Source organism: Chenopodium quinoa, unplaced genomic scaffold, assembly GCF_001683475.1.
Source record: "Chenopodium quinoa cultivar QQ74 unplaced genomic scaffold, ASM168347v1, whole genome shotgun sequence".
NCBI lineage: Eukaryota > Viridiplantae > Streptophyta > Magnoliopsida > Caryophyllales > Amaranthaceae > Chenopodium > Chenopodium quinoa.
The window spans coordinates 10055034-10079375 of NW_018745684.1; the positions used below are offsets into that span (position 1 = coordinate 10055034).

The following is a 24342-nucleotide window of genomic DNA, read 5'->3' on the forward strand; positions in this document are numbered from 1 at the left end:
TTGGACAAAGACGATGGTGGTGTGAAAAAAAGTTGATCTTCAAGTTCAGAATATTGACAAACCTACTACATCATCGTTTGCTAAAACGTTAAAGGGTCGATATGATAGTGTAGAGAATGCCAGTGTATTAAAATTTGGGAAGAAGTTTGAAATATTTTATAGTTCTACATGTACTTTATTGTTAAGATTTTGTTTTTTGTTCCTTTCGTCTTTTTCATTCAGCGTACAATTCGGAGGAAAAACAATTTAACGTTCATAACGGTAAACGATCTTCGAATGTAACAACTCTCACTAAAAAAATTACACACCAGTTTTAAATCGATTGGAATCTAAAAAACAAATTGATCAAGTAAACTTCCGCAGGACAATACCGCGAAAAATAGCATTTAATTTTAAACAGAACGATTTAAGAGCCATTAAAAACAAATAAGATATTAACACAATATAGTCGAGGATAAAAAGACAAATAAAAATACAATAAAGCAAATATTAACACTTTAACAATCTAACAAATGTCGTACATTTTAGAAAATCTTATTGCAATTTAAAATTTTAGATCTATTGTTGTAGATTTCATTCATGTCTTTTCCTTTTATACATATAAGAATCTTGAATTGAATTCTGATTTTCTTTGTTGTAATTTCCATGATCAGAATCGGACTCACCATTATCGTCATCGTAATCGTTCTCCTTACAATCTTTATCTTTAATATCATCATTGTCGTCGTTATCATCACTCTTATCAACATTCATTTGCGATTGGAATTCTTGAGTCTAGGTTATTGAATTACAAACGTTCTCTCTATTCGAAACGTTCGCAGCCATTAACCCATTCCAGAGTGCAGGTTTTTTATTATCTCCATCTACTTCGACGACAATTACTTTTGAGTGACGGTCAACATTAACATCGGCACGCTTTCTCTTACTGCTTGGTTCTCTCTTCCCTACTTTAGGCTCCATCTTCACAGTATACTGTTGCAGAAATTCCAAATGGCTATTCATCTTCCTTGTTATATCAGAAAAATATAATAGAAAACTTGAAATTTTTTCTTGTTTAGAAATTCCTTCATTCGGCTTCCATGTAGGTGGAGTAAAAACTTCTCCAAACGTCGCGGTACTATCAGTGCTCGCCAGTTTGTTTTTATTTTTGATTTAAAAGGTTGAAGGAAAATGGTGGGTAGAAATAAAGTAGAGAACATAGATAGATAAAATAAATAAACAAGAAAACATAAAAGACAATGGCAGAACAGTGTTAAGAATAAGATAACTGAGAATATATATATATAAGCCAACCAAATTAAAAAAGAACCATTATTACTTATTTTTTAAAAAACAAAGCCTTATACTTCCCAAAGAAAGTTAAACGCTTTTATATGTAAAGTATTTGCCTTGTATGTAAATTGTTCAGAAACTTTAAAATCGAACGGAACTCTTTAAAATATTATATTTTACGTAATTTCAATACACCTATGGATTATATATTGTATTGTAGATTGGCTATTTAAAATTGCTTCAATTTTTTTTAAAAAACGGTACGAAAAAAAAACTATCTTCCTCCTTAACTGCTATGTATATTGGGTATTATAACTTTTATTTCAGACTTTCGTTTTAAATTGGATTGTATATTTTATTTTCTCAAATCAAAAAAAAAATTAAAATTGTAGTTATGTTGCACGATTTATTAGTTTAATTAGGGGACATTTATTTAAAACTTCCATTTTAAACTGGACTATATATTTTAATTTCCAGTTAAAACAACCTTTAAAATTGTAATTATGTTATCCGTTTTTAAAGTCTAATTAGGGAATGTTTACTTGATGTTAAAAATGTGGTACTACAGTAATAGTATTCATTAAATTATTTAAAATAGAATTCTTTTTAAATCAAAACATATCGTTTTTGTTATAAAATGTTATATTTACAAGTTCCCACAAGAGTAAGATGACATTTTAAAGACAACGAATTTCCTTTTTGGTGATATTGGTATGAAAAAAATGGTTTTAGGTAGAGATAAAACTGATATAGGTGGAGACAAAAGGAAAAAAAAAAAGAGATTTAAATTTTTGGAAAAAATAGCGGTTTTAAGAGATAGGAGAAAATGAAAAGGTGGTGTACATAATTACGGTTCAATGGGTGATAGTGGTAAGTACATTGGAAAAATATTGCAACGGTTAAAAAGAATTTAAAACAATTTCATCAATATATAATTAACTTTTTCATCTACACTATACAGCCGCTGGCTTACAATTCTCATTTCATCTCACTTCCATTCCCTCCCTCAACCACAAGATACTAAAATGGCTGAAACTCATTCTGAGAGTCATAATGGTTCGAGAAATCAACTTTTACCCCACCCATGACAACCTATATTGTATTTCCAAAAATAAACGAAGGAGGTGTCTGAAATAAACCTCAGCTCTATAAAGTATTTTACGAATCCCTTTAACTTTTATAATCGAATAGAGGAGCCTGTGCAGTGCATTAGAGCACGTCTCCTCCAATCCATGTGTTGCAAAACTTATGGTATAATGATACAAGATGACACGCCGAAACCGGGGCATATCCCTCTTATAGAGGACTTAGTAAGTTGTTATGACGAAGGAGCCTGTGTCGTGCTGTATTGGCTCATACAGAGGTAATATTTCTCAGACTCCCCTTTTATAGTACCATCTGAGATAGAGGAAGTAATTGACTTGAAGCCCAATCTTAATATCAACTCCATAGTTAATTACAACTTTCCACCGATGTGGCGAAGCATATTTGTTGGCTCTTTCACAGATACCGTCCACCTGATGACGGTTGACACCGCTACCACCCATCTGAGGTTCCATGTAGAAAGTTGTACCTTAAAATCTAATCTTAACCATCGTTGGTCCATTCGTAAACGATACCACCGCGTAAGCTACAAAGCAGATCATATTTCCTCGACCGGCGAACAGTATGGCGAGGTCGATCGGGGGTCAGTCATTCTAATATGGAATGCCCGAGGTTGCTCAAGACCTTCCTTTATGGAAAATCTATCGACCTTATACGAAAAATATAATCCGATCTTGTTCATCATTCTGGAAGCTTGTCTTGGGAAATATGCGGCAAATGAAGTTGTTCATAGCCTTCCCGATGAATATCAAGCAGAGATAAGTGGTTTGGAGTCAAGGCCTGGTGGTGTTATGACGTTATGGAAACAGGATAGGCTAAAGAGCAACTTCTTACACGCCTCAAGTGAGATAAAAGGAATAGTTGTTAATGCTTTCTTCCAGGTAATTTGTTCGGTTTTCTAATATTATTTAGAGTCTAAAGTAGTGCAATGTAAGTTATTTAACTAACTAGATGTTGCTTACAATTACAGGCTCCATCACCACCTCTACCACCATAAGCATGGCCTCCACAAGTTCAATTGAGCGATGACAGTTTAATCTCGAACGAGGGGATAGAGCAAGGTAGTCTGTACTTCGATTCGGGTTTAGCCTTGAATGACTCCATGCACGAATGACGATCAGGAAAAGACCTATTATGAGTCAAGGATCAGACACTCCTTGATGCTCTGTGTCTTTAATTAATTATAATTGTAGTCTTGATTACCCTTTTCTCATAACTATTAATTTGTACGCTTGTAATTTTACGTCGATTATGCCTTGATTACGTTTTATTATAAATTAATTTTAAATTATTTTAGCCTTCATTACTTGAACTTTAATTATTTATTTAATGCATGAGTTGCCTTTCTAAAAATATTACGAGTAGTGGCAACCTTGTGGTATATACCGTGTCCCACACATATTACACACCTATAACCTACAAAGTTCTTACGTTATGTACGTGAAGTAAATATGGAAAAACATACATTATTATGTACTTCTTAGACCCTTGTGCTACGTATTTATTCACTAAATTGGGTAGCAAATATATTTGTTGCTTTTATTTAACATGTTTATTTAATAGAGTATTTAAGAGATAATTATTGCATGTTTATTTTAAGGAGAACATGTTTGTGAATAATTTTTTTACCTATGTCCTATTACCCTTGTATTTAAAATTAAACCATTATAGAATCCGTTATATCTACATTTGTAAAGTATGACATATATTATCTCCCCGTATTAAATTTCATCAATGAGATTATAATATTATTCATATATAAGACCGCCAAACAATGTATTACGAAATTATAAAAAACAAAGATACGATTACACAGATAACACATTTATAGAAATTTCAAATAAACCAAATTGAGATAAGCGTTTGTAAAAAAAGAATTAAAAGTGTTTGGTAAATTCTTTTTCAAAGTAAAAATTCCCAAATTTTTTTACATTTTCAAAATAACAATTTCCAAATTGTTTTTACTTTATTTCCAGATTCTTTTTCAAAATAACAATTTCCCAAATAACACAATAAGATTTAAGTAAATTCTTTTTCGAAATAACTTCTTATATTTATGTTAGCACCTTTCCAATGTGTAAAGTGTTTCCCACATCCCTATTATCAAATACGTGTATCGGTACTTAATACTATCGTCTTTGTTCATTGAATTGTCAGATCATAGATCTTCACTCCATCTTTTCATCTTCTCACTCCTCTTAACCTAATCACTTTATCCATTATTTAAACAAACGTTTTCTTTATCTTCTATGAACCTATTTCGCCATCTACATCTAAAAATTTCATTCTTGTAAACAATAACACCCAAAAAAAAGTCCATTATTTCTATATCATCGATCAAATCCCCCAAACTGGGTGTTTGTTAACATAACAATTTTCAAATTGTTTTTACGATTCCGATGATCAATTTAGTTGTTTTTGAATATAACTAAATTCTCTTTCTCTTTGTTTAGTTCATAAACTATCTCATTTCTTTCTTTCAAAGTTCTCCATTCCGCTCTTTCTAAAACTTCCGCCCAAAAAAAAAAATATGGGCTGAAAAAGAAAAAGCCGAAAATTAGTCATCGAAATTCGAGGTTGATATGACCAAGATTATGTAATTAGATGTTAAAAGAGATGCTAAATTTACAAGTACCCAACGTGGAGGTTTTTGAGATGATAATGAATAGTTGCTAATGTTGCAAGAATATAGAGCTTGTAACTTTAGACAACTAATAGAGGATGATCATGAATTATTCAGCCCTGGAGCCATGAGGAATATCAGGTTGGGCGGAGCCTCGGACAGAGGATAAGGGCAGAATCGGAAATAATTTAAAAAAAAACAGAGGGTATAACTGTCCGGGCACTGTTCTTACTGTTCATAAGAGAAGGTATTGTTCATAAGAGAAAGGGGGAATTCCTGCGAAAGTACTATGGTGGCTGGAATAAAAACATTTTGCATGTAGTGATTGAAGATATTGCCTCTTAAGTTGGCACTCAATAGTAGAGGTTCGACTTGATGCATTATAGAAGGAAGAGATGCATAATTATAAATCATAACAATTGATATGGGCGACATGATTACGAGTCATAGTTCAGGAGGCAGTTTAACAGAAGGACCATTTGGCGCTGTATCATGAAAGATAACACACCAGCCGAAACGCAAGTTTATGGATATACCTTCATCATTGTGAATGATTATCACATTTTAAGCAGATTATAAAGAGGCATGGTTCAAGTAGCAGTTTAGCAAAAGCATCGCTTAGCTCTACAACGTGGAAGTCACTACGGCATCCGAAACACATGTTTTACTAAATATCTTCATAGTTATGAATGATTGTCACATTTTACGTAAAATTGTTAAGATTTTTAATTTTTTTTATGATGACATTCTTTGATAGTAATCTTTCGTAATTTCTGTTTTCATCACTTTTTGTTAGCTGTTTATCCTTTTATCTGGCTCCCTACACTTTAAAAAAAAAATAAAAATGAACCACACGGAAATAAGTTCACCGAACCCAAATCTCTACAAAAAGGAAAATTACAACGGAAATAGTTAACAGATTGAATAATTACAATTGAACAAAGCTCTAAATCAATAGCAGGTGTTATGACTCTGCAAGTCGCGCAGCCAATCTCGAAGCCAATGACATGCTCAGGAACGAAACAAAAGCATGTTGAAAACAATAATCTTACGGTAAAAAAAAAAAAGAAAAATTATACGTAAAAAAAAAAAGGAAAATACGTAACTATTGTATACTAATGTGTTTTATAATGGTTTTGTATATTGAAAACAAAATTTTATAGTAATGATTCTTATGTAAATATTCAATTATATACTATGTAACTAACATTACTAACAAATAAAGTGATATCCAAGTTTGATTTTCATACAATTTAGGACAATAAAACAGTTCGGTATCACTCGATGGTGCAGGATAATTACCATTAATAACACAACTTAGCTTTTGGAAAAAATGCATGGCTTAAAACTTTACATTATAAATTTCGAATTTTAAATGCTTAAAGTTTAAAAATCGAGCTAAAAAGAAAAACTTCAAAATCTTTGGATATTATTTAAGGTATAAAAAATTGATAACACATTCGGTAAAAATCGTCAGTAATATTTGAACTACCCATAACTACTTTTAAGATAATACTCTGTTTTTAAACCCTTTCGGCAAACCTCAACGCACGCCAAAATATTGTAATTTAATTTTAGTTAATGTAAAAGGTAAAATAGTATCTATAAAATATAAAATAGATCATGTGGGAAATTTAAAAAGTAATATTTGTAAATTAATTTTATTATATTATAATATGGTTATATAAATTTGGAACTCCAGTTATAGTAATTAGCTACAAGCTCGTTTCGGTTTTAAACCTTGAATTACTGAGTCTTGTTTCTTAATCTTGACTACATGTTGAATCTGTAAGCCATTACAATCGAACATGTCTCGGAAATTACAGACAATACGTAAATGTGTTCGGCATATTTTGACTACGGTGTTTGCGTCGACCGAAAATTTTCCAGACAGTGCTGATTATTACCACACCATCGGTAAATTTACGTGATTGACAAGGTGTAATCATTTTCCTTCTTTGTTGTTTTATTATAAATTTAGTTTACTTTAAGTAATCAAAATTTCCCTCTTTTTTAATAAAATAATCCTCAATTTTAAAAGGATAGTTCAAGTTATTGCGAAAAAAAGATCGTGTATATCGATTTACGATATCAAATTGGTTTATGATAGCTTCGTATTACCTGTTAAAGGTGCTCCCACCTATACAGTATAATTCAATAATTTGAAAAAAAAGAAAACAAAAATATGGGTGATGAAATTAAATAACTTAAATTCTAATTAAGTTTAAATATTCCATCTCGGAGTCGAAATCAGCAGCTCAAACTAACGTCGGCTGGTTCTTATAATTCAAAGTTTGCGAGTAGAATAAATTTCAGTAAGCATAGGTAATAGCTCTTAAGTCATACAAAACTGCTTTTTAGACAACTTTGATTACTATAACGCTTTCGGAAAATTAAAATAGTTGAAAAAAATTTACCGTTCAGTTTTTTAATTAATGAAAACGGTAAAATGATATCTCTAATATATGATGGAGATCATGTGGTAAATTTTGGGAATAACCGTTATGAATTAACTTTATTATATTTTTATTATAAGATTTATGTATACAAATGCAATTTTGACTATAACGTGGACTTAAATCTTTGTTTCGGGATTTCAACCTTCAAGCACTGCGGCTTTAATCCACTTAAAATTCCCTATCTCGATAACACGACGGTTTCAATAATTCCAAATATCTTAGGCAAAAACTATGCAACAAAGGTTGTGAGATGAATTAATTTCGACAAACCTCGACAATAGTATTTACAAATTCTTTCTCTTATGAATTTCTTACCAAAGAGATTTTAAAGTGTTTGGTAAACTCTTTTTCAAAGTAACAATTTCCAAATTCTTTTTACGTTATTCCTATATTGTTTTTACGTTTTCAAAATAGCATTTTCCAAACTGTTTTTGCATTATTTCCAAATTCTTTTTCAAAATAACAATTTCCAAAATAACACAATAAGATATTGTTAAATTCTTTTTCAAAATAACTTCTTATATTTATGTTAGCACCTTTCCAATGTGTAAAGTGTTTCATGCATCCCTATTATCAAATACATGTATCGGTAGTTAATACTTATTGTCTTCACTCCACCTTTTCATCTTCTCGCTCCTCTTAACCTAATCACTTTATCCATTATTTAAACAAACGTTTACACTATCTTCTATGCACCTATTTCTCCATCTACATCTCAAAATTTCATTCTTGTAACAATAACACCCAAAACAAAGTCCATTATTTCTATATCATCAATCAAATCCCCCCAAACTGGTTGTTTGTTAACATAACAGTTTCCAAATTGTTTTAGCGATTCCAATGATCAATTTTCGGTTTCTTTCATCTTACTTGCGAAAATATTTCTGCTCTATAACTAAATCCTCTTTCTCTTTGTTTAGTTCCTAAACTGTCTTATCTCTTTCCTTTGAACTTCCCCATTCCTCTATTTCTAAAGCTTCCGCAAAAAAAAAACAAAAAAAAAAAAAAAGCTGAATAAGAAAAAGCCGAAAATTAGTCATCGAAATTAGAGGGTGAAATAACCAAGATTATGTAATTAGATTTTAAAAAGATGCTATATTTACAGGTACCCAATGTGAAAGTTTTTGAGATGATCATGAATAGTTACTAATGTTTCAAGAATATGGAGCTTGTAACTTTAGACAACTAACAGAGGATGATCATGAATTATTCAGTCCTAGAGCCATGAGGAATATCAATTTGGAAGGAGCCTCATACAAAGGATAAGGGCAAAACCGGAAATAATTTAACAAAAAGCCGAGTGTATAACCGTCCGGGCACTGATCCTATTGTTCATAAGAGAAGGTAATGTTCGTACGAGAGAGGGGGAATTCCTAAGAAAGTACTCTCGTGGCTGAAATAAAAAAAATTGCATGTAGTGATCAAAGATAATGCCTCTCAAGTTGGTACTCAATAGTAGAGGTTCGACTTGATGCATTATAGAAGGAAGAGATGCATAAGTATAAATCGTAACAACTGATATGGGCGACATGATTATGAGTCATAGTTCAGGAGGCAATTTAACAGAAGGACCACTTTGCTTTGTATCATGAAAGATAACACACTAGCCGAAATGCAAGTTTATGGATATACCTTCATCATTGTGAATTATTATCACATTTTAAGCATATTATAAAGAGGAACGGTTCAGGTAGTAGTTTAGCAGAAGCATCACTTAGCTGTACAACGTGGAAGTCACTATGGCATCCGAAACACATGTTTTACGAAATATCTTCATAGTTATGAATGATTGTCACATTTTATGTAAAATTGTTAAAATTTTTATTTTTTTTATGATGACATTCTTTGATAGTAATCTTTCGTAATTTCTGTCTCCATCACTTTTTATTAGTTGTTTATCCTTTTATCTGGCTCCCTACATTTTAAAAAAATAATAATGGACCACACGGAAATAAGTCCACCGAACCCAAATCTCTACAAAAAGGAAAATTACAACGGAAATAGTTAACAGTTTGAATAATTACAATTGAACAAAGCTCTATATCAATAGCAGGTGTTATGAATCCGCAAGTCGCGCAGCCAATCTCGAAGCCAAAGACACGCTCAGGAACGGAACAAAAGCATGTTGAAAACAATAATCTAATGGTAAAAAAAAAAGAAAAATTATACGTAAAAAAAAAAAAGAAAATACGTAACTGTTGTATACTAATGTGTTTTATAATGGTTTTGTATATTGAAAACAAAATTTTATAGCAATGATTCTTATGCAAATATTCAACTATATACTATGTAACTAACATTACTAACCAATAAAGTTATATCCAAATTGGATTTTCATACAATTTAGGCCAAAAAAACAGCTCGGTATCACTCGATGGTGCAGGATAATTACCATTAATAACACAACTTAACTTTTGGAAAAAACGCATGGTTTAAAACTTTAACATTATAAATTTTGAATTCTGAATGCTTAACATCAGAGGTATTAGTTTAAAAATCGAGCTAAAAAGGAAAACTTCAAAATCTTTGGATATTATTTAAGGTATAAAAATTGATAACACGTTCGGTAAAAATCGTCAGTAATATTTGAACTACCCATAACCTCTTTTAAGATAATACTATCTATGTACACCCTTTCGGCAAACCTCAGCGTACGCCAAAATATTGTAATTTTATTTTAATTAATAGAAAGGGTAAAATAGTATCTATAAAATATAAAATTGATCGTGTGGTAAATTTAAAAAGTAATATTTGTAAATTAATTTTATTATATTATAATATGATTGCATAAATTTGGAACTCCGGCTATAGTAATTAGCTACAAACTTCGTTTCGGTTTTTAACCTTGAATTACTGAGTCTTGTTTCTTAATCTTGACTACGTGTTGAATCCGTAAGCCCTTAAAACCGAACATGTCTCGGATATTATAGACAATACGTAAATGTGTTTGGTATATCTTGACTATGGTGTTTGCGTTGACCGAAAATTACAGAATAAATTTCAGTAAGCGTAGATAATAGTTCTTGAGTTATACAAAACTGCTTTTTAAACAACTTTGATTACTATAACGCTTTCGTCAAATTACAATAGTTGAAAATTTTTTACCGTTCGGTTTTAATTGATGGAAACGGTAAAATGATATCTCTAATATATGATGGAGATCATACGGGTAAATTTTTGAAATACCCGTTATGAATTAACTTTATGATGTTATTATTATAAAATTTATGTATATAAATGCAATTTTGACCATAACGTTGACTTTAAACTTTGTTTCGAGATTTAAACCTTCAAGCATTGCGTCTTTAATCCCACTTAAAATTCCCTACCTCGATAACACAATGATGGTTTCAACAATTCCAAATATCTTCGGCACAAACTATACAACAAAGGTTGTGAGGTGAATTAATTTCGACAAACCTCGACAATAGTATTTGAACTGTACAAAACAACTTTTTAGACGGTACTAACAACTGAAACGCTTTCATTAAACCTCGGTAATTAATAAAAAAACAATTTAAATATAAAAAATTAAAAAAATATTATTTCATAACTGTTCTTATAATTTAACTAATTTAAAAAAAAAAACAAATAAAACCTAGATGAACCTTTGTATTTTAGATCCATTGCTCCAGACTTTAATCACAACTTATTCTTTTATACATTGCAATTCCCGTATTCAGAATTTAGAACCACACACTTTATCGCTCTCACCTACTTCCCTAGATACAAGTTCGTTCGCCAGATCACGCTTTTCCCCAATTTCATATGATTCAATAATAATCACTTTTGGGTGGCTTTCGGCATCATTAGCGTGTCCCTTTCTTTTACTACTTGGTTCTCTACTCGATTCTCCTTTCTCAAATTTCAGCTCCATGTTTGTGGTGTTTTGCAACAGGTTCTCAAAATAACTATTCATCTTCTTTGTTGTACTAGCAAAATACAGTAGAAAACTTAAATTTTTCTCTTTATTAGAGTTCCCTGTAGTTGGCTTCCACGCAGGAGGATTGAAAACTTCTCCAAAAGTTGCAGTACTATCAGTGCTCGCCATTCCTAAACTGTTTATCAAAGTTGAAAGAAAGAGATAAGTGAAAAAGTTGGGATACAAATGAAAAAGAAGGAAAAAGAAAAAATGGTGTTAGAGCATTGTTAGAAACAGGACAGCTACAAATACATATAACAGCCGACCATATCCATACTCAGCAATTATTACATATTTTTCTTTTTTTTCAAGGGTTATCACATATTATTTAAAAAACGAAATGTCGTGTATTTGACTATAGTATTAATATACATGTTTAAAAAAACTATATATTAAAAAAAAAAAGAGAGAGAAAAAAAAAGGGTACTATATAGCTGATAAGATTCTCTCACACCGGGTACATGAAATATAGCATCTCTTTCCAAATACAGGTATATCAGAGGATTTATATATCTGTCGACAACCGTATTACAAAAGAGATGCTACATTTACAAGTACCTACTGTGGGAAGACGACGAACTAGAAGCAATGGATTTTCTCTTGAACGTCATTGCTAAAAAAAAAATTAAATGTTGAAATGAAGGTGGAATAGGTGTATAAATAAGGAAAACAGAGAAAGAAAAAGGCTTGAATAATGGATGAAATGACAATTTAAAATGAGTGAGAAAACGAAAAAATGGAGTGAATCAATGAGGTTCGACAATTTAATGAATACAGTAAAAAATTACACGTGTTGATATGCATGTAAATGGCAAGAATAATGCGATAATAGTATTTAATAGACTTTGAAATTAGAATGAGATTTACAAAAAAAAAAAAAAAAAAAAAAATCTAACTGCAACGAAACATTCAAAATCTAATTTATTTTAATTAATTAGTTTAATTATTTAATTTGTTAAACTTAAATCGAAGAATCTAAAGGTCATATTAGGTTAATTTGTTTAATAACCATCATTTCAAAATTTAATATATTTTAATTAATTAGTTTAATTATTTAACAAATATGATTTTAAACAACTACTTTGAAATAACATAATTTATGATTCAAAATTCTTATGAAACACACTATATATAAGTGTAATTATTATATAACAAGAACACTCGAAACAATATTAAATAGCAATAATCACCGATATTTGTACCACATTATAGAACACTATAATTAATCGACACAACAGCTAATAGAAATGGGCATTATGGTTATTGATTATACTTAATATGAAAACCCAAGATATTTTAACAATGTGAAATATATATTTAAATATCAAACGACCTCTTATAATGTTTTATTAATAAAATTCAAATATAAAATTACATACGTTTATATTTACTCAAATTTTTGTACATGTTCAATATTATCAAGTCTTCAGACCTTTATCACATTATTTAACCCTATAAAATAAGGTCTATATGAAAACTTTGTTTGATATTGAAAGCTTATTTTTGTGGTGTTTCGTCATGCACCTCTACCAACATTGTACCTTAATTGAGGTGGTAATGCAAGATCAACATTAATTATTTAATCATTAACCACAAAATTCTCGTCAACAAAGTTTTCCCAACAATTTTCAAAATACAAATTAGGAACTTAAAGACATGCATGGGTCATGCACTGCTATTAAGAACTTAAAGAACTTCTTAGAGTTGATTCTTCTAAAAGTACTTACAATAATATCTATAAAAATAGAAACAAAGATATTTACTATTTTTGAAGAAAAAACAGCTATAGTAATAGAATAAAATTAATTAACTATTAAAAAAAAATACGATAGATGACCAGAAATTGCCATTTTAAAAATGTACCTTATTCTAAATGTAATCATAACTACATTTTACTCTTATTTAATAATTAAATATTTTTGGTATTTTACAAAATATTTAACAACAATTTTGCTATTTTTTTAAAAAAAGAAAAAGATTTACGTTTTATTCATTTGCATGCCACTACATTTTACGTTATATAGGAATACATCAACTTCATAATCAACTGCACTTTTCAAAACAAATAGAAATTTACTTCAGTTCTCCTAAAAACAGTTTCAAAAAAAACCATCAAATCTACAACAAAGCTTACCGTGTTCGTAGAAGATTGGATTACAAGGTGAAAATAGAAAGAAAAAAAAAACAAACATCTAATCTTCTTGATCCATTTAACATATATACTATTCATACGGTTCTTATTTATACAAAATTACAAACATCTCATGCAAAAAAAAACATGTTTACTGCATTTCATTTTATAAAAAATGCATGAATTTTATTAGTAGTAGTACCTACAAAATGCTAGAGTATTCAAATTTTGTATAAACATTATATTTCTATCACTTTTTTCGTTTTTTTACGTTCAGGATGAAAACAGAACGAGTATATCTTGATGAGCTAAATCCTAATTCAATTAATTTCACTGTCAAAGTGAAAGTTGTAGAAAAAGCTAGACAAAGAATGTCTTCCAACTCCAAAGCAACAATCTTTCAAACATTATATTTACTAGATGAAAAGGTATATTATGTTTTTTACAGGTCATGTTATTGTACTACTTAAGAATATTATTAATCACGAGTATTATATTATATCGGGTTTAAACTTATTTATTTTTTTTAAAAAAAAAAGAAAAAAAAATCATAAAATGATTCTTTTTTTTTCGTTTTACTTATTTGTAATGATATTACTTTTATAGCGTAGTATTATACAAATTGCTCAATTATATGAGATATTTATTTCATTAATATACAAAACACACAATTATTGTATTCTATACTGAAAAAAGAGGTATTTTTTTTCACACCAACGCTGTTACGGACACTCTTGCAGTGTTCTCGATTGCAATAGCAATTACGATTACCGCCGGTACTTAGATCGTTATATCAATAACTGAAAATATTTTTATTCTGAACGTAATCGTATTTACAACTAAGATTTGCATTTTAGTTTCGGCTGCATGTTTTCCTAAGTCCAGTTCGGTTTTATACTAATCTGTGACACATTCGTATCATTAATACACAAAATACTAAATTATTATTATATTATTTAATACTGGTACCTTTGAAATAAATTGTTGCTAATAGAAATGTTTCGGCCAATAACGTTTCGGCCGTTAATACTACAACGTGTCTACTTATCAAATGTTGTTAATACTGCTATAAATACTACAAATACATCTGTAGTAGTTCCATCCGCTGCTACTGTGCATGATGTATCAGCTACTGATGTTGTTGGAACTGCTACAAGTGATTCGGCTGACACCACAAATATTACTGTTGTTACTGCTATTACTATTGCTACTGTAGAAACTTTAATTTCTCTAATAATGTCTGTGTATATGACGATAAAATGATGCATGTTGTCTTTAGATGGCTATATAATAAATATCATTATAAATAAATGACAATATATTGATTAATAACCCATATCTATATTTTTTTTAGAATAACAAGATACGTGTCACTCTTTTTGGAGATCAAGTTAAAGCATATGATGAAGCCATTGCATACAATGGAGAGTATGAGATCTCTAACGCAACTGTCAAGACATTAGAAAATCAATATCGTACTTCCAATGATCAACTACCATATCAACTTAATTTCAATCACTGGACAGTTGTTTAGCCTGTTTGCCCTGAAACTGGTTATGTAGAACCACAATATCAGTCAATAGCTTCAATCCCGAAATTGGAAATTGCTGATGGAAGATACGGTATTATCCTACACATGCTTAATTACTTATATTCTATCACATATGTGTATACAATTTAAACCTTATTTTGATAACAGAACTTTCTAATTAAATTATACAATTTCCTGGAATTATAGATGATCTTTTCTTGTTTTTAGTTATTCCCTTTATAATAGTACGTACTTCAAATTATAAGATACGATAGTTTATAACTATCCTTATGTTATTTTTCCTTGGTAAATGTACAGATGTATTGGGTGTGATATTATTTGTAGAAGAAGCAGCACGGCATATCAACTCCAGATACAATACTCAAGGCTATGTCCGAGAAATTGTTATTACAGACCAAACGTAAAGAAAATAACCATAAAATTGCTTTCCAACATTATTATTCAGTCTATACAGATACTTAACTAACAAACTCTACCTATGTTACAGACATAACCAGCCATTGACTATCTCTGCATGGAATGACCTCTCAGGGACTGCGAGTGATGCGCTTAACTTTTGGGCCGAAAGATTCACGGTAGTCGAATTCACAGCACTAAAACAAAATCCTCGTAGAGGTCAAACTCCTTTGAAAAAATTAGAGAACAAAGCAAGTTACTTAATGTTAATCTAGAATTTTAAACGCTAACATATCATTTGCTTTTCAGCATTTGCCTTGTCAACTACCATGTCTACAAGAATTATTCACGACCCTAAAGGAGATAGGGCGAATATGTTACGTGAATGGTAATTATAATAACTACGGATACTAATGTATAGAGACTGTTTGTTCGACACTGATACTTTATATATTTACAAGGTAGTTGTCCAAAAACAACTACTACAAGATAAGCAAGCGAGAGTTTTACAAATAAGGGATTCCACCCAACAACAATCCATGAAGACAATTGAAGAACTTAAGGAAAAAAGGTATACAAAATCGTTAAGTGATTACATAGGACCATATAGTATTAATATCATCTCGATGCATTCATGCAGGCTGCAAACGCATTAATGGAAGAAAGACATTGGATTCAGGCAACTATTCCAAATGCTGCTCTAGACAACGTATTTGTCTATCTACACGAGTTGTTCTTTCTGTGGAAGAAAATGCAGCTTTCCAGAAGGGAGGCAATTCACGTGCATTATGTGTGACAACAGAAATTGTATTTCAAGTCCAAGGTTTGTTAAATTCCAAATTCTATGGAATGAGATAGAGATGGAATTTAATAATACCCTGATATATGATTTAAATATATTAAAGTATTACATATGATGTTATCAAGTATCACTTATTGACAGTGCTTTATAACTAAATATCTAAATACAGTTATTAAATTCACATTATACAATAGATACCTTGCTAATGACTTTACCATTTTTGAATTATATACAGGGTTGCTTTCAAATTTGAAGCGGTTGATGTAACAGATTCAATAACATTGGCATCGTTCAATAATGACACGGAAAAATTATTTGGAAAATCCGCCGCTGAAATAAAATCTATGAAGGATTTTGGACGACTCTTTTACATAATACAATTATTATATTTTACATATAAATGTCAGCCGCTTTTAAACATCTACTTATAATGTTCTACATCAATTAGTGACGCGTATGCTTATTTCAATTGCATTATCTAGGATGATGTGGTTACCTTTCAAGAAATTGAAGAAAAGCTCCGCAAAAAATCCACTTTCTTCAACCTCGGTCCATCCAATTCCCTTGGTTCAAGTGGCGTGTTGGAATGGTCACTCAAAGCTATTGGAACCGACGAAGATGTATCTAAAAAAGACCCAACAAAAGTGACGGTTGGAAAAAATAATGAAATTGAATATTCAAATTTGAATAAGGGTGAAGAGTTTACGCCAACAGAACACCAAGAGAGTTCTGCGGTTGATATAGTAGAATTAAATGTTGAATCTACACACGATAAAACACCAACTTTAGAAGGAAAGGACAAAGGGAAAAACAAAATTTCGGAAATACATTTCCCACAGACCCCGATGTCATCAAAAGGTACCTGTTTTACCACATATTTTACATTAAAATAATAAATCTCTGTACAATATTCAAAAGCCACTCACGACAATTTATATGTATACGTCTCTATTCACAGGTATTATTATATCAGATGGAAGCCGTAATGATGCTATCGACAATGTTGAAATTGTCAACACTTCAAAGATTTCAACTGTTGAATGGACAGAGCTCTGCCGTACTCGCATGAGTGGAACCAAGCATTCTCCGGTAACTCCATCACCCATTGGAGACACCAAGAGCAGCTTGGATTGTGCCAAAAGTACAGCTCCAAAAATACTCCGTTTCACAACAGCAGAGCAGAGTGCAAATGAAGGTAATGAAGCTGCCACGAAGGATCCAAAACAATGATATAACCAGAATCTGGGGTATAAGATTAATCAAATTGCTTGGGAATCCTGTCTTCTCCCATGGCTTACCTTTGTTTAGAAGTTATATTTTGTCTTAAACTGTTTACGTTAGTGTCTCTTAAACAATGTTTTCGAGAACATTTTGCTCCAGCATAGGATTGTTGGAGAATCTAAATTAATAGTAAGTTTTCTAAGAACACATACAACAGTAAATGTTATTAGAAATCACTACAGAGTAGACGGAAGTTTATCACCAAAAAATACCATTAACAAATAATTAAACAAATCTACCCAAAAAAACTTTACTCCAGCATTTTAACAATGAATGGTTATGAGTTAAACCTCAACGACTACCATCGGACTTTGAATCATTACTTACATTATTTCACTAATCAGTTGAATTAACATGAAATACAAACACAGTATACATTACTTTCAAATTTTAAACAACCGCAATCCTAGACAAGTAACATCTGTATCCGAAATACCTACTTCCGTATGTTAGCACTACTTCATCGACACCACGACAACTAAAGACGTTAAGCTGAAAAATGATGAAAAAAACTCGGCGTCGAAGATCATATTTTAGACACAACATGAAGCTTTAGACGTCCGTTCAAAAAAGCTCATAACTGCAGTTCAAAACTTCAGCTTTTGTATAACAACTAAAATACTTGAACTCGAAAATATTTTTATTTCGGCGGTTTACAGCTGCATTTTCTGGGTCCCAACGACTGCAAGCTGTGTGCTGTAATAATATCGAGGAAGAATTTTCAACCATAATATATTACTTTCTTAGATTATTTCACGGATAATTCTAATACAAAAACAAACAAGGGTAATAATTGTAACACAGTAACCATATATATTACTTACTTATATTATTTCACTAATAATTTGAACAAACATGAAACACAATCACTGTATACATTACTTTTACTATTTAAACTAAAATCAAAACTAATCTAATACCATTCACAGCCGACATACCTAAAATTCAGCTCTTTTGCGGGCGGCACGAACTTTTGACCCCCAACAACTCATAATAATAAAGATAATTAAAAAAAATTATAAAAGTAAAAGCGATAAAAACAATTAAAAGAATCATGATAATATAAGGAACTATAAATAATATAATTATACTATTTAAACAGAATCAAAGAAATTTCATTGTAAGATATTTGTGAATGAATAATCTTACAAGAGTTAAGCCTATTTATGACATAAGATGGAAACTAGAACTTTCTAAATTCTGCTACAACGCAGTATAATTATTGTTGTTTCCCCCTTTTTTAGATTAATAATTGATTTATTAATATAAGAAATTTAAATTATAAATTAATTAATTAATAGTAAAAATAATAGACTACCCCGCGACATGTAATAACCCAGCCCGCTTGCCACGTGTGCTAGGATGTATCATTAGGTGTCCCAGCACGGCACGATTTATCCAAGGCACTTTAGCTCAGAAACGTTTTGGTTTCAGCAGCTCAAAGTTGCTTTTACTGAGTCCAATTTACCTTAATTAGTGTTATTTACTTAAATAATATTTTAAATAACTGTTTTGAAATAATATAATTTATAATTTAAATTTCTTATTAAACACGCTGTACAAAGACCTAATTACCGTATCTAAAAAAAACTAAAAAAAAAATTCCAGCCTTACAACTATGAATCATTGATGCTTAGACCTCGGCTAATGTCGTCGGCCACTGGATTACCTTGATTCCGAAACCTTCAGAAAGAAACGACGGCTATGCTTCGGCCACTACATGTTGGCCACCGGAAAAAAAAAGGTATATATGTTATAATAAAAAAGACAAAAAAAAAGTTTATGCTTGGACCTCGGCTAATGCCGTTGGTCATTGGATTACCTTGATTTAGAAACCTTAAAGAGAAAAACTTCGCCTACATTCCGGCAACTGAATGTTGTCGGCCGAAATAAGGATGATTCAGTACATCTCGGCAAAAAAGATTAAAATATTGATCAACAAAAAGAATCTTACACTCGGCCTCGGCAAACCTTTAATCATAAATTTAAAGCCATAATTCATCAACCACATACTCAGCACCATTACTTAATTTGTGAGCCGAAGTAAATTATATTCTTCTTGTGATATATACAAACGACATAATTCATCAGGAAATTCATTAGCAGCAATCACAACTTGTCCATTGCAGCAACAAAAGTGTGGGGATTCGTACATGAATTTCTTTGCAGCACAATGCAAACAAGACTCTGCATCATCAAGCATAAAAGGACCATCTTGTAGAGCTTGCCCTGATGCAGCAAGAGGTACAACTACCAAAACCCAGACAAGACCAAAAAAACCAAATAAATAACAGCACATAATATATTACATCAGTATTCGGACGTTAACTTAACCAGTTTAAACAATCATCATAGTCTGAAAGTATAATACATACCCTTTGTATAATTTTTCTTAGCAACTGAAGTTCGTCCCAAAAGACGCTGGCGTTTGCTTTGTCGTTGATGACAATCTTGGGAAGAACTTCCCACTTTATCTAATAATTTATTAAAGTTAATATCAATCAACAAGATATTAATTAAAACAATAAACGTATCGACAAAAGAATCTTACAGTCGGCCTCGGCAAAGCTTTAATCATTATATAAGACTCAAGACCGTTACACTCGGAAACATGTTGATTCAGCGTTTCAAGTAACTTTTACCGAAATTCAACAACTGTAAAGTACAATTTCTGACCAAAATTACAAACGTTCATACAAATGAACCCGGTGACAAAGCTAACTATTTAAATATACAACTTTATGCATTCAAGATAACCGTATCCATAAGTAGCTTCGGCAAAAAAAAAAATAGTAGCCAACATTTATTTTAAATATATACAACAAAATATTTTAACAATGTTATATACATATTTAAATTTAAAATTACTTTTAACAAAACTTTATTCATCGAGTTCAAATATAAAATTACATAAATTCAAATATTCTGAACTTTTAACATAGGTTCCATATTAGAATCTTTCAACCATATCCGGAGAAAAAACCCTAACATAAAATGTCCTATCACCGGCATAATAAAATAAACATCATTTCACCAACAACCAAGTCATTTTCATTAACAAAACTTGCCCACCCTGTACCAAGACACATAATACTTTTGGTATCTTCACTAACTAACACTAACTGTACATGCCATATACGACTATTAGGACCTCGAAGGACTTCCACAGTAGTACCAACTTCAGACGACAGAAAATTCCATTCTTCTGGAAGTACCTAAAATAATACTCATAGAGATATTAATAAACAAAAATAAAAAACGAAAAAAAAAACATCATACATAATATATTTTTTTTTTATGTCTACATGCATCTCCAAAGATAACAGTATGACATGGCATGTTACTATACATCTTTAAGATTCACGAACTATGTTTGAATGTTATGGTTGAGGAAAAACTCTATATATATACAACTCTTATATGTTGTCAAAATATTTTAAATACGTTTACACGTGACATATTTAATTTAAAGCCAAATATGAATGAAATTTAGGTTACATAATATTCCTCTATCTATTTTGACTTAAAAAGTTAAACATTAATTAAATTCTTAATTCTGGTATGAGATAAATAAATATCAACTCTTTAAACTGACGACAACATTTGACTGGTTGTAATAGTCAACGTCGTTTATGACCAATAATCAAATTTTTTTTTTAAAAAAAATTTCTTTCAAACTCAGGGAAATAGAAAAACTAATTTCAATATTTACATTTTTTTTTGTTTTTTTTTTCGGGGAAATGGAAAAACTAATTTTAGAATTTACTAAATTTTAAGTATGATATAAACAAATTAGATTTTGTTCTCAATACTAACTAGATCTCCCAAAACAATACTAATCTTTTTCCTTTAAAAAAAAAAAAATTACCTTTTAACTTTTTAAACTTCTAGATCATAAATGAACGTCAGAAACGGCTAAATCATCTTCATCTTCAAAATAGGTGGGAAGTTTAAGATCTATCAAATTGTGACGAGTAGTATTCTTAGCTATCTTACTATTATCGAGTAAGTTGTTGTTATGATCAACCTTATTTTTCGAAGCAAGAAAATGAGACCTTTTGTGACCACCAAGAGCTTATCCAGAAGCAAAAGCTCTTAGACAAATCGGACACTCATAAACCTTGTTTATCATCATCGACTTTACAGTACGGACGCTTATGACCTTACCCTCTTCGTCTTGCGATAATGATTCTTGACGAGTAGTATTAGTGGTTATCTTACAATTATCAAATAAGTTGTTGATATGATCCACCTCATTATCCGGAACAAGAAGATGAGACCTTTTATGACCACCAAAAGCTTGTCCATAAGCAAAACCTCTTAGACAAATCGGACATTCGTAGACCTTCTTTATCATCTTCGATTTTATGGTACGAACGCTCATGACCTCCCCCTCTTTGCCTTTCGGCAACGATTCCTGACGAGTAGTAATATTGGTTATCTTACTATTATCACGTGAGTTATTCTTATGAACAATCCCATTATTTGAAACAAGAATTTGAGACGTTTTGTGACCACCAAGAGCTTGTCCAGCAGCAAAAACTCTTTGACAAATCGGACATCCATAAACCCTTTTAATCATCGTCGAATCCAATCCGTCATCCGCTTGATTTTCGTCTTCGTTAGTGTTATCAACTCTTTGCTCGGATTCATAACTCAAATTCTCTTATAACTCGCTCTGTTACCCCCAGTAACACACTTGTATTTCATCTTGTTCTTCGTTGTTATTATAGAACGCTCACTAACATAGCTATTCCACTTGTCTCTTGACATCATCATAAGGCAGAAAGCTAAGTCTTCCTCGGAAGTAACTTCCGTGGTCGAACTAATTGGCAAGTCCAATTCAACATCAACCACACTCGATTTCCCACAACCCCGGACATAATATTGTCGTTGTTGACAATTAAAGTGACGATAATCGATCGAAGTTGAAGAAGCCGCTATACAAAGAATTCGCTTTGATCTTCGTTTTCGAGTAGGATGATTCTTCTTCCTAAATAACTCCGTCGCACTTTCTCTATGTTCTGGAGTAACAAGTGACAATGACCCAATCGGTTCAACTACCGAAAATTCATCATAATTATGAGTCGCAAATACGTGTTCTGAATCACCCGATGGTAAAAAGTGTGACACTGATTGATCAAGCGTGTGAGACCTCATGTGCCTTTCTAAAACTCTCCTACTTACAAACTTCCTAAAACAAAGTCTACATCTACGCTTCACCATTTTTTCTTCTCTTTCTTTAGAAACAAAGTAATTAACCTTCAAAAGAAAAAAAAGAGAGATATCGAATTTCAAAGTTGTAGTAATATAAATAAAGCTTAAGACTTATAAATTTAGTACTTTTTTTTTTTCAGAAATCTGTAAGAGTAAGGGATGAACTTTGCATGCAGTGTATTTTTTTTTTGTATTTTTGCACGGAAATTAATATGAGAGAGAAGGTGGAGATAGGAAGCTCGTATGAATAAGTGACAAACATTCCTCCGCCAAGCTGATTTACACCATTTTTTTTACTTTGATTTTTTTTTTTTTTTTTTTTTTTTTTGAGCGCGATCTTCTTTTAAGTGAGGAGAAACAACAAACGCAAAACAAAAAAAGGTGATTGTTGTAACATGATCACTATATACATTACTTACTTAGATTATTTCACTAATAAGTTGAATTAACGTGGAACACGATCGCTGTATATATAATACATCACTTGCCATTACTGAGCTAATGCACTGAGTATAAGATCCAGGGATACTATCCAAGGCAAACAAGGTATAACAACAAAAACTATAATGACCCATTCGGTAGATGTAAACATTAGTAATAAATTGGGGTAGAATGTAAGTGTAGTTCTCAAGTTCGTGTTTTCATCATACATTTACAAAACCGCGTAATAGTACCCCACAAGTTGTAACGATGGCAGAGAAAATATATAAAGATAAAGAGGTGTTAAACAAGTACAACATGAAAAATTATAATATAATATAATTAATTTACGAGTAATTAACTCTTAAGTAAGGTTTAGGGTTAGGGTTTAGGATTTGGGATTTAGTCAAAGTAGTTCAAAATCCATAATAAGTGTTGATTAGCTTTTCTCTTCAAATTAAATATTCATATCTTACCTCTGCTGTAATGGATCACGGCTATAATGTTTCAGACGGATAGTTAAAGAACAACCCTTCTTTCAACTCTCTCGGGTATTTAATTTTACAGATGACATCCGAACATTACGACTATTCTTTATTTTAAATATTAATTAATTTCAAAAACTTCTTTTTAATGACATAAATTAAATTACATCTATCCTATATAGGATCTTTTCTCATATGTTTCATAATAATTATTCCTCAATCTATTTTGAGTAAAATAGTTACATTTTCTAAATTCATCTCAATACACTCTAAATTAAATAAATCTATTTTGTTTTAATTGACAACCACACTTGACTAATTATAATAGTCAAAATCAATCGCAATTAATAATCAAGAATCAGATATGAAATCCATAAAAAATAAAAGGATAAAAAACAAATTAGAAATTTAAAATAGGATATTTGATAAATATTGAAATAGAAAAATAACAGCTAACAATAAATAGGAACAAAAAATTTGTATATATAATAAATATGATAAGATTTTAAAAAATACTTCTTCAAAATATCTTCTTATATCTATATCAAACTAAATATTTAGATACTTATTATCAATTAAGATAAGATTATGAAAAATACTCTTTGAAAATAACTTCTTATATTTATACTTTCCAATTTTCGAAGTGTTTTTCCGCATCCCTATTGCCAGATGCATGCA

General features: G+C 30.8%; 1 protein-coding gene across 1 annotated transcript; it reads right to left on the minus strand.

The window, feature by feature from the left end:
• Nucleotides 1–22198: 22198 nt before the first annotated feature.
• Nucleotides 22199–22768, minus strand: LOC110718062 (zinc finger protein ZAT9-like). Its single transcript, XM_021896866.1, has one exon. It carries the CDS (start codon nt 22766–22768, stop codon nt 22199–22201), a length of 570 nt encoding a protein of 189 aa, XP_021752558.1.
• Nucleotides 22769–24342: the final 1574 nt, after the last annotated feature.

Bases quoted from the DNA above. Each gene is read 5' to 3' on its own strand.
- LOC110718062 (XM_021896866.1), bottom strand. From the start codon at position 22,768: ATGGTGAAGCGTAGATGTAGACTTTGTTTTAGGAAGTTTGTAAGTAGG.